Genomic DNA, 12,566 nt, shown 5'->3' with positions numbered 1-12,566 from the left:
AGGAGGAGGTGGAGGAGAAGGAAGAGGGACAACCTGCTTTGCGAATCTTTTTTTCCATTCTCTCTTTCTTCTCCTCGTCGACTTTGTCCTTCTGTGGATTTTATCACCGCCTTGTATTTAAGTACCACTGTTGTGTGCTCGTCGCCGTCATTCTTCTTAGGTATTTCAGTGTCTCTCTATCTATCTAAGTATCTTTCTCTTTCTCTCATTCTCTCTCTCTCTCTCTCTTTCTTTTTTCTCTCTCTCATTCTCGCAATTCAACTCGTGGACTTCTCAGAATCGTTTCCCCGTGTGCGATAATGGCTCTCTTAAAGAGGAAAATCGTATGGTAACGTTGGTACAAAGTCTGCTTTATAGCTCACAATGTTTCTTCGAATCGTAAAAATGAATGCATAATGAAAAAAAAAACAAGAAAAAAAAAATGAAAAAAAAAAAAAGAAAAAAAAACAAGAACAGAATAACAACTCAAGCAGGAGAAAGAATAGTATTGAGAAAGAATTGCAATAAATTTATATATATATATATTTTCTTTTTTTGTTTCTTTTTTTTTTTCATTCTTACATGTAATTTAAGCGATGTTCAGTAATATTTGATTTCTTTGGTTCTTTCTTTATTCACTTTGTTCTTTCTTCTTTAACGAGTCTATCGATTTTTTTGTTTCTCATTTCTTTTTTCTTTTCTTTTGTTTCTTTTTTCTTTTCTTTTGTTTCTTTTTATCTTTCTCTCCTCCATATGGTATCGATCATTAATTCGTATGTATCGGTCGGCCTATATGAATTCGAAGAAATTTAAAATTGAAAAGGAGGAAAAAGGAGAAAAGAAAAAAAACAAGAGAAAAAAGAAAGGGAAAAGAAGCGTGATAAACGAAGAAAAACATGCGAGGAAAAAAAGGAAAGGAAGGAAAAAAAAAATAATAGAGAAAAAGCAGAGATAATATCGGGAAGTGAAAAACAAAAAAGGAAAAACTTGACCTACCGCAGTTTTAACTACCGTTCAATTATATAGTTTGCTTTCGAGTCGTCGCGCGCACGAATAAAGCGTGTAATTTACCGGCAATAAAAGGGCAGTAGTAAAGGCCACGCGAGAGAGGAAAGAGGCAAAAGAGATGGAAGAGAAGAAGAAGAAGAAGAAGAAAGAGGAGGAAGAGGAGGAGAAGGAGGAGGTTGTGGAGGAAAAGGGAGGAGGAAGGAAAGAACACACTATGTCGTTAACGACGCCGTTTATTGCCCCGCGTAGCGAATATTTTGTTACAACGCGACGATCATTTCGATCTCCTGCCACTCGATGGGAAGTCACGATAGAAACCTCTCTCTCTTTCTCTCTCTCTCTCTCTCTTTATAAACTTTTTCGAAATCCTACAAAATCATATATTTATACACACATGTATGCATATATATATATATATATATATATATATGTATGTATATATTTGCATAATAATAATCTTTTACACTTAAGATAATTTAATGGATTAGATAAAATAATTCTGTATGTCTACAGAATCACTGGTAATAAGTAAAAGAGTACTAATTATTATCGGGAATAGCTGACAGTTGTTTAGTTTCGAAATCGTTGTCGTTGTCGTGAAGCTAGTGTAATAACTCCGAGAAGATATCCCGGAGGTCCCCCTTCCCGAAGTAAGGATTATCTTGAAACGCGAAAACGCTCTTCACCGTATCTCCCAGCGAGTTCGAACGACGACGGACCACGGTCTCTCTCTCTCTCTCTCTCTCTCTCTCTCTCTCTCTCCTCTAGCGAGATTTCTCGCGACCTCGTCGAGATATCGAAACTATTTTTTTCTTCCTTTTTAGTTTTTATTTTCTCTTTTTTTCTATTTCTCTTTTGTCCTCTTCTTTTGTCTTTCTTTTTACTCGTAACGATAGGGCAACTCTTCTACCATCACATTTTAATCGTTTCGACTAAGAAACTTTGCGATCATACAGTATGATGATATATATTCATTGTAAATGATGTTACATTGATCATAAAATCGTAATGATGGAATTGACGTCTAATATGAGAAATTAGGATCTATTAAAAGTAATCATAACTCTTTATTAACGTAATTTATGTAAGATAAGATATCGTACCATATATTAATTTTCTTTTCTATTTTTTTTGCTTTTTCTTTTTTTTTTGTAATCCACGATGGAGAACAGAGTTCTAAGATATGATAATCATTAGTTACAAAAGCATAGGAGACGTAAGAAGAAGGAATAAGAAGTTTCGATAATCCGTTCGTTCGGGTTGCTCCGGGCAAGAAACCCGATGCCGACTATGAACGTCAGTAGTTTTAGAGCCGAGCTCCTCCGCTAGCTTGCGATCTAATCCTATTTTCGTTAGATCCGTTAATGGTTAATGGGAGGCAAAGTGGTCAGCGACCGGAACAAGAGCTAAGTCCGTCTTAAATCCCGCAGGAGGGAAACCCTTGTAGTCCTTAGCCAAGGACTGTAATCCGCATGGGATAACTATTGTCTTCGTTTTTGCACCGAGTCAAAGTCAAATCTATTTTGATGAAATAAGAGAGAGAGAGAGAGAGAAAGAGAAAGGTGTCTAAACGATCAAAAGATACGTAATCGAGAGAAATTTAATGAAAATAATTTTGCAATGTTATTTAAAGATTAATTAATTAAATTATTGCGATTTGTCAATTCAAAGGATATATTTATAAAAATCAATAATGATAAATAGGATGATCTTTGTAGACAATTCAAGTTCCACGAGTATTAGAGGTAAGGTCCATGCCCTTAGGACATGGTCGAACTTTCCAATGTACACTTAATCGTTATTCGACTATAATATTCAAGGGTAGAAACAATAATATTCTCTCGGTCCTCGCTTGCTCCCTCCTCCTCCTCTTCTTCCTCCTTTTCTTCCTTCTCTCTCACCTCCCAAACTCCACCGGCGAATATTATAGGCTTCAGTTCTCTTATTCTGTCTCTTCTCAAATCGAGCCTTAGGCAAATAGTGCAACATGGAGATTAATCGGGATTAGGATCGGGAAATTTATGAAAGTCCAATGCCACCGAACTATACAACGCCAACGTAACGTCTACGTACAACTAAACGTACTACTACCACTTAAACCTTATTCGTCTATCTAATATCTCTTAGAAAATTAATTAGCGGGCTGCGTGATTCGAAGAAAACGCTATTCCGCAGCCGGCGGCGCATCTTCGAAATTCTAATTTCCACGAAGGAATCTGTCGGAAGCTATGCAAATAAGATTCACCTAACTGGTATCGTGCGCGCGCGCATACACTCTCATACGAGAAAGAGAGAGAGAGAGAGAGAGTACCCTAAGTTGTAAATTCTCGAAATAATCCTACGGGTTAATTCCATGCACGACGCTTTATTGCCGTTCTTGATCCGTTAAAATTGAATTGCGAAGAAACATTAAGCAATTTCGTATACATATATATATATATATATATTCTTGAATATAATAAATTTTAATCTAATTTTTATGTCGTATATTAAAGATTTATATCGTAAGAAAAAGAAATATATATATGAACGAATATAAGAAACTCACAAGTAAAGAAATCTTCTATGTAAGTGTTTCATAAATTTTAGTGGTTAGTGGGGATGGAGGTTTCGGCTTTGAGAGTGAGAGGAATCGACAGCGTAACACGAAAACTACATTATACTATTCAAACGATTGCAGGGCACGGCGGGTAAGTTGACATTGTTGTTTCTGAGGGTGGCCTCGGGGCCATGCGAATATCTTAGCGCACTTGGGTATAAGCCATATACGTGTACACGACGTCGTACAAGCCCTCCGGGGATGTGAACGCTATACAAGCCACCCCTTTCCCTCCCCTCGTCAGCCCTACCTTACCCTACCCTACCCTAGGCTGCCCTCAACCTTCCATCTCCCCATATCCCCCCATTACCTATCCCCGCCGCCAACGTCGATCCTCCCCTTTTCCCCCCTCGAGTCCCAAGCCAGCCTTCAACCCTCCCCCTCCCTCCCTCCGCCACCCCTTACCCCCGCAAACCAGAACACCGTCTTCTTGCTGGCACCCATATACTAATCAATAACCATGAATCGCTTCGGTAACAGTACCATGCACGTTCCGTTGCACCGTTATTGTTACAACGCGGCCGACGCGGCGGCTCGGGTTAGCGTGAAAATTATTATCGCCGATCGATTCTAAACACCGATAATGTCCAAATTCGAGGATCGCCGATAGGAAACACTAATTGGTAAATCTAGGGGATTTTGAAATCGGAGAATTGGATTGAATTTATCTTACGAACGATAATAATAAATGATTTCGACGTGTTGTTGGACATATGTATATATATATATATATATATATATATATATATATATATATATACATAAAAGAAATGCAAAAAAGTTTGTTATAAATTATTTAAAATTATAACTTAATGTTGTTTTCGTGCTAATGAGAAATGATTAGCTGAGGAGAAATTTGATATTGAATTAAACTAAATTCCTAATGTATTCGTTGTAAGTAAAGAGGGGTAGAACGTTCGTTCGTATCATAAAATCCCATTCGCACAAACTCGGTGGAATATAATTTTGAATTTATGATCCGAGACACGATTAGGGTTCCTTCTAATTGACGTTAGAATGATAAAACGCGTAGCTTTCGTATCGTTACTTTCTACGATCGTGAACATTTTTCTTTTGGTCTCTAAGGCTTTTTTCTCTTGGCTTAGCAAAGCCGCTAATATTAATTCGTACAATTTTAATGTTCCCGTGGCCAAATTTCAATAACACCATTTTACCTTTCTCCCTCTCTCTCTCTCTCTCTCTTTCTCTCTCCCTCAATGTCACGCTAGCATAATTGATTTCCTCTTCTTTCATCGTGACGAACTTCTCACTGCGTTGTCCGTTGGGATTCGTGAAGGAGGAACGAAAGTTGGTGAAAACCACTTGAATTAGACGTATGAAAAGACTTCGTGGGAAACTTTTTAAAGATTTTCATTTATTAAAAAAGAAAAGAGAGAGAGATAATAAGATGAAAAAGACAAGACGACTCTATAAGCCAACACTGATAAACGATGAAGGGAGAAAAAAAGTATAAGACGATAGTTAAACGTTTCTGAATCAAGTCAATTCGAATGGGCCTCGGGGTTGATACAAGGGTTGATATTCCAGGGACGATATCTAATAAAGTTCAATTATCCTTGGAAACGAGAAGTGTGCGAGTGAAAGAGATCAAGAGAGGAATAACTCATGAAAGAGAGAAAGCAAGCAAGCAAGCAAGTAAGGAAGCAAGCAACCGAACAACCAAGCAACTGAGCGAGCGAGAAAGATGATAATCTAAACGATCGCAAAGTGGGCTACAGAAACGCGCCGAAATTGGCAATAACAGAGTGGCGGGGTTCATGGGACTTATATATATGTATGTATGTATGTATGTATGTATATGTAAGTATATAATAGTCCGTGTGCCTCGGCGCGAACTTCCTATTCTGGTTAGCATTCAAATTGAATCTTCGTGGCGGCCGGTCGTGAAGAGTTACCGCCGTTAATGGACCTCGCAAACGCTCTCAAATTGCTGCCAGACTGCTGAGACGCAGGCCCTACCTAATCTACCAACATGATTCTCTTCTCTCCGAGGCTCATCGTTCTGTTCTCCACCTCCTACCTCCTCTTCTTCCTCCTCTCCACCTTCTCGTCCTTGTTCGTCTCCTCCTCTTATCCTCCTTACTGAGAAGACTCGCACCCTTTTTGCGTCCTCGTATCGCGACTCGTTCGATGGATGCCATGTGCTCCAAATTTTCGTCTCTCGAGGTACCTCGTTAACGTGTAAACTTTATTATCATTCTAAAGGTAGATATAATTTAACGAATAATAAACTGAAGATATCTTGGAAAAAGATTGATGATTAGTTTGTTATTATTATTATCATTAAGTTAAGTAATAATGATTCTATATATGTCATTATGGTTTATTAAATTTTATTGGCTTTATATGTACATACGTATACATGTTGTACATAATATAATATAATATAATATAATATAATATAATATAATATAATATAATATAATATAATACATACGTACGTATGTGCATATATACATAAGAGTAATATTTTTTTCTGTCTTTCTTTTTTTTTTTATCTTCTCGCATTTCATTCGGTCTATTTAAAGTCAGAGAAAAGAAAAAAGAACCAGATATCCTAATATGAAATTACAATAACGACCTATCCAAACGAAGTTATCCTCGGTATATCGGGCAATTATCGCTGACGTTAGGAAGGAACTTATCAGCCGCAAAGAAAAGGACCGTGCGTAATATCCTGCGTGGCTCATTGCGTCGGAGCCAATGTAATTCGACGAGGTAGACGAGCAGAAAAAAAAGGAGAGAAATGGGGTGAATTCTCTGTCTCTCTCTCTCTCTCTCTCTCTCTCTCTCTCTCTTTCTACTTTTCTTCCCCTAACTAACTCTCGTTCAAACTGAATTAGCCCGCTCGATTTGGAAAGGCCGAAAAACGTTTTATCGCATTACCAACTGAAAAGTGATTTTGAATTCGCAAGAAATCAACTGTATCGTAATATTATTCTGTAAGTTCTCTTGAATAATTTTTTTTTTTTTAAATCTATTAGAAAAATATAATTAAATTTATATATATATATATGATCGATTAAGTTAAATTTAATTATGATCGATTCCAAAGCAAAGATACATCAATTAGTACTGACAAATTATTTCGACCTGAATTATGATTATATCGGCTGTTCGAAAATTTCATTCTAAGGACACAGTAGTAATCGACTCTCGGAGAGAGTATTTCGAGACTCCTTCTCAGAGACTGTCGTCGAGATTCGAAATGGCTAATTTAGCGTGCTGGCTCCTATGGGAATACGCCAAGTTTCAAAGTTGGAAGCGTAGCGAGAGAGAGAAAGAGAGAGAGAGAGAGAGAGAAAGAGAGATATCAAGTGGATGGAGATGGGAAAGGAGGAGATGGGAGGTGAATAGGAAAGAGAGAGAGAGAGAGAGAGAGAGTCTATATCTTGAGAGAAGGAAAAGGACGAATGCCACGACTTAATACAATTCTATTAAACGTAACTATGCGAGCTCTCTTGCCTGCCCATCGCCGTTGGATTTAATCGTCCGAGCAGCCAACCGTACGATATTCTACCTCCCATCCTTTGGTTGGATCCAATAGGAACGAGACTCTCTTATTATCAAATTAATCTGACCTTCGCGAGAGTACCGTCATTATCATCTTTCTCTTCCTCTCTATCGTCAGAATCTCTCTCTCACTCTCTATCTATCTATCTCCCTCTCTCTCTCTCTCTCCCATCAGTGATTTTCAAATTCATCATTTTCGGGACTAATTAATTCTAACCAGTATACCTGTGTAATCCACATCGATTATTCAAAATTTATAGAATATATTACATGGGGCTACGTCAAACTGTCCATAGATATTAGATATTATTTACCGATGGCATTGTAAAAATTTACACTAACTTTTCATTCCTCTTTTTTTTCTTTTTTCCCAATAACAGCCGAGTTGAAGATGGACGTTCTTCGTGAAAGAGAGGTGAAGGACAGCCTAGAACGGCAGCTTCAGGACGAGCAAAAAGTTCGAGGTAAGTAGGAAACGATGAGGATGCAATATCCTTGACACAACAACACACACAGACACACACACACACACTATACCTACATATAATATAATATTAATATTTTCTGATATTACAGCATTTACCGTACGTATTTTAAGTGCAAAAAAAAAAGAAAAAAAAAGAAGGAAAAAGAAAATTTTACCATTTCTTTCTATAATAATCCATAGATTTTAGAATTTATATATCATACATAGATGTCACATATATCGAACATATCTTCTCTAAGTGATTTCGAACCCTGGAGTTAACACGACGATAAATCAAGAAGCCATAGGGAAGAGCAGCAAGAGGATAGAATAGAGAAAGATAGATAGATAGATAGATGGATGGATGGATGGATAGATAGATAGATAGATGGATGGATAGATAGAGACAACCACGTTATAAAGTCTAAGCAAGATCTACGTACTAGGTTGCACGATGCTATTATTCTCGAATAAGCTTTGCAACGCGACTCTTCGTCGTCTTTCATCCTTCTCGTTTTCCAACTTCCATTCCTTCCGTTCCTTCCTTCGTTCGTTCGTTCGTTACTGTTCGTTCTCGTTCCTTCGTTAACTCCTTCGTTAGTACGTTCGTTCGTTCCTTAGTCTTATGTTAGTCTCTTGGCACGTTTAATGGAAGGATAGAAGGAAGGAAGGAAGGAAGGAAGGAAGGAAGGAAGGAAGGACAGTAAAGTCAGACCCGGTGATCGCTCAGCTAACTTTGTATCGGACGTCAACGCGTAACAGAATAGTCGTCTAACGTTTTGACCATCCAATCCGGTTCATGCATCTTTTAAAAGATTATAAGAGGAAAGCTCAAATATCGGAAATTAATTATACATAAGAATTAGAAATAAATTTTTCTTCTTCTATTCTTTCCTTTCATTTGTTTCTCTTCTTTTTTCTTTTTCTTTTTTTTTTTTTTAATCGGAACAATCCACCAACATTCTTTATTTAACTAAACTCATACGTTTGCGATAATTATAAATTAATTATAAAAATGAAATTCATATAGAAGGATTGAATGTAGAAGGGTGAGAAAAATAAGAAAGAAAAAAAGAAAAAAGGAAATAGAAAGGAGAAAAAGAAGACGAAAAAGAGAAATCAGAATTTCTCTCTGCTGGAGCAAGGATTTTTTTTTTTTTTTTTTTTAATTAAAAACATAAAATTAGAAAATGATCGATCTCTCGATCTCACGTTCTTTGATTTTCAAAGTACATCGACGAACGAATGGTTTGCCGGTTCGACGAAAAGAAAAACTGGATGAGCGAACGAATCTGCACGTGCTTTACGCTCGTATACATGTATACACACACACACACACACGTGTATATATATATATATATATATAAATATATATATGTCTACATGCATATATACATTATATGCATACGTACATATATATATATATATATATATATATATATATGCGTACATACATACAGCCATACTCGAATCCAATATCGCGAAATTTTCGCGAGCAAGCTCGACGTCCCGCTTGACGCGGACACAATGCGCGTGAGCCTCGATAAATATGTAGAAGTCGCGTGGAATGACGCGTGAATAAGCGTGCGCCCCGTTCACCCGTTCTCGTCGTTTGTTATTAAAAAATGAAAAGACCTTCGGTGACGTGCCGGCGATGCTTCCCCTCCACTCCTACTCTTCCTACTCCTACTCCTACTCCTACACCTCTTCCTCTCTCTCTCTCTCTCTCTCTCTCTCTCTGTCTTTCTCTCTCTCTCTCTCTATCTATCTCTCATCATTTTTCTTCGTCTTTTTCTCTCCATCGTGTTATGATCCAAAAAGCAAAAGAGATAGATTTATATGGAAAGAGTGAACGTGAGAGAGAGAGAGAGAGAGAGAGAGAGAGAGAGGGCGGAGGAGCGAGGAGAGGGGGACATTTAGAGATCCTTTGTTGTTCGTCCTGACGTTTTTTAAGTGGATCAACCCGTTATATCAAGGAATGAATTTTATCGGCGAATAAAAAAATCACACACCGGTAGCCATTGTTTTCTCCCATGAAAAATATATTCGTTGGTGGGTATGCCGGGAAGTGAACGAAAAATGAAAAAAGGAAAAAGAGAAAAAGAAAAAAAAAGAGAGAGAGAGAGAGAGAAAGAGAGACGAGTAGACACGCGCGCGTGTCTACAGGGTGAGTCAATGACTATTGTCATGTTCGTATAATTCCTTGGGAATATAATCCCTTCTGGGAAAGACGATTGATATGTTCTCTATGAAATCGTATAAACAATTCAAAATAAAAAACACATACATACATATATATATATATGTTTATATATATATATATACAGAAGAAATTCTTTCATTTGTCATTAACTGCATCTTTCTTTTGGATGAACTTAAACGTTTCTTCGTTTAAGATAATAAAAAGCCATTTTATTTGGCAATAGTTATTGAATCACCCTATACATATAAGCATATATATATATGTATATATGTATATATACATGACATTCTCGTCATTCGTAGCTTCGCTTTCTCTCGATTCGCAGGAAAAACGACTTGGCAGGGTCGGACGCTCGCGGTAACACGAGACTGCGACAACAGCAGTCCATTAGTCAACCAGCTCAGTGTCAATACATGAATATGACAGACAGTCTCACGGAATAGCCGACCAAACCCACTACTATTCTCTTTCCTCCATCTCTCTTTCTCTTTTTTTTTTCTCTCTCTCTCTCTCTCTATCTCTCTTTTTCTCGCATACGACCCTTCCAACCATGAGGCGAGACCATCATACCATCCCCTACACCTCGTTTCCCATTCCATCCCCCTTGACACAACCGTACCTTATGATATCGCAAATATAGGAAATATTCTCTCCCTTCGTATCACCTATCGGCAACCTTTATCTTCTATGACGTTCTTCTTTGATTCTAAATGTGACCGAATAGACTTTACTCGAACAAAATACATGATAACATTCTTTTATTTATTTCAAATAATTAACGCGAGATAATTTTGACGGATCTTGATGGTAGAATTTTTAGAAAGAAAGTAAACAAAAAAATATATACATATATACGCCTCGATTTATCAAGTATCATATTTTTTGTACATTTTTTTGATCGCAATAAAGGTACGATGAAAATATAAGAGAATTAATGTCCGAAAAAAAGTAATTTGCTTTTGTCCTTCCGTACGTGTCTAAGAGGAAAAATAAAAGATAATAGAGAGAAGAGAAAAAGAGAGAAAAAAACAAATAAAAAAAAAACAAAAAAAAGAAAAAACGAAAAAGAAAATAAGATAAAGAGGCGAGCCTTTGCAAGTTCGTTCATTCGTTCGTTCGTTCGTTCATACGATTCTCCAAGATGATTGATGACCGGCCAGTCCCACGGATATTTACGCAGGTACTTCGTAAGACCTTTGCTCATTCGACTAATGACCGTCTTGTAAGAGATACCGTGTCAATCTATAGCATATGTCTGGGTTTAACGAGGGCGTTCCTACAAGCGTTTCTCTTTCCTTCGCGAACTCTACCACACCCATCATCCTCGTGAACATGTGCGCGAGCACGTGTGATGACGAGAAATTACTATTAGTCGAAAACAATATAACAATATATATACATATACATATGTATATATTGGTACCACCTAAGTACTTATCTATATATCGACGGATTTACATGTACATATATATAAAAAAACGTGTGCTTTCATACATGTACGTATGTATATAATCAATTTTCTTTCAAACGAAATTGTTTTCATTTCGCCGGATAAATGAAGAAGTACAGACTTCGAAATGTAATAATTTTATTTATTTTTTCATTATCCTTTATCAATATATAATAAATTATACTATTTTATTTGTTTGAATAGATCTTTCTTTCTATCTTTTGGATTTATTTTAAATATCGATTGGTTTCTATACTTTTCTTGAATGATTATCTTGGCATCGACGTTGAGTCTTTTCTTTCGGTCTAGTTTTTCAAGATAATAATCAGTACGACGGAAAGAGATAGATAGATTAGATAGATAGATAGACAGAGAGAGAGAGAGAGAGAGAGAGAGAGAGAGAGAGAGAAAGAGTCGAACAAGGTATTACCTATATAACATATATATAGCATGAAGAAAGGGAGCAACGTTATTAGCCCGTTTAGAGGCGAGCTTGGCATTTCGCTAAAGGTTGAAATCTTCTCGACCGCCCGTTGAGAGTTACCATAGGGTGGAAAAGAGGGTTGGTAAGAGTGAGGAGATGAGGTGTCGGAGGAAGGGTGGGAGGTCGGAGGGGGATGGAGATAAAGGGAGGAAGGGAAAGGGTGAAAGAGGGAGTTGAATGTTCTCGTATTATCTTGGCAGGGGTTAGGTAGCAGTCGTCGGTCTTTTCCCTATCGTGTTAGAGTCCTGCCAAGGATGGAAGAGGGGGCAGAAGAGGGATGATGAACCATGTCTTACGAATAAAACAATAAGATGACCTTTCTTGTCGTTTAATAAGAGAACAGGTTATTTTTGTCGAAACTTTTAATTAATTATTTGTTATTCTCATTGTTCCTTTTCTTCTCTTATTTTTCTTTTTTTTCTTCTTCTTTTTCTTTTTGCTTTTGTTGGATAAAACCGACGAAAGAGATTTAGAGATCCTTCGGCGTATATTATTTTATCGATTAACGAAAGTCCCTTTCATTTCTTCGTTGTATCAATTAATAGTATTTAAAAGGAGGATGAAGAGGAGAAGAAAAAAGGAGCGGAAAAGGAAAGGGAAAAGAAAAAAAAGAAAGAAAAAATGTATGATCCAATGTAGGAACAGTGTTACTTTTCAGCTCACGGTTAGTTAGCTGACAACGTTAATGTTAGTATTATTATTATAAGTATAAGCATGAGACGAAGAGATCACAGTTTAGGATAGAGAGAGAGAGAGAGAGAGAGAGAGAGAGAGAGTGTGTAAAAACAAATAAAACGTTACGTTCGAGCAAGCTTCTGGTTCTAATCTCCAAGCGGATATTCT

The 12,566-nt window shown here is 37.0% G+C and overlaps 1 protein-coding gene across 6 annotated transcripts in view; it reads left to right on the top strand.

Annotated features, from left to right (window-relative positions):
* dac (dachshund family transcription factor) overlaps nucleotides 1–12,566 on the top strand; it is a 227,880-nt gene that overhangs the window by 165,958 nt on the left and 49,356 nt on the right. For all 6 annotated transcript variants that reach the window (XR_004838352.2, XM_085661822.1, XM_085661819.1 and 3 more), the window contains one exon: nucleotides 7,501–7,584. Coding sequence is in view for 5 of the 6 variants with exons in the window: in XM_085661822.1 (XP_085517948.1) it covers nucleotides 7,501–7,584 (84 nt within the window). In the remaining variant the exon portion in view is untranslated. The remainder of the gene's footprint in view (nucleotides 1–7,500; nucleotides 7,585–12,566) is intronic.

Source organism: Vespa mandarinia, chromosome 16, assembly GCF_050613455.1.
Source record: "Vespa mandarinia isolate Hongniang chromosome 16, ASM5061345v1, whole genome shotgun sequence".
NCBI lineage: Eukaryota > Metazoa > Arthropoda > Insecta > Hymenoptera > Vespidae > Vespa > Vespa mandarinia.
This window is presented reverse-complemented; position numbering and strand designations above follow the sequence as displayed.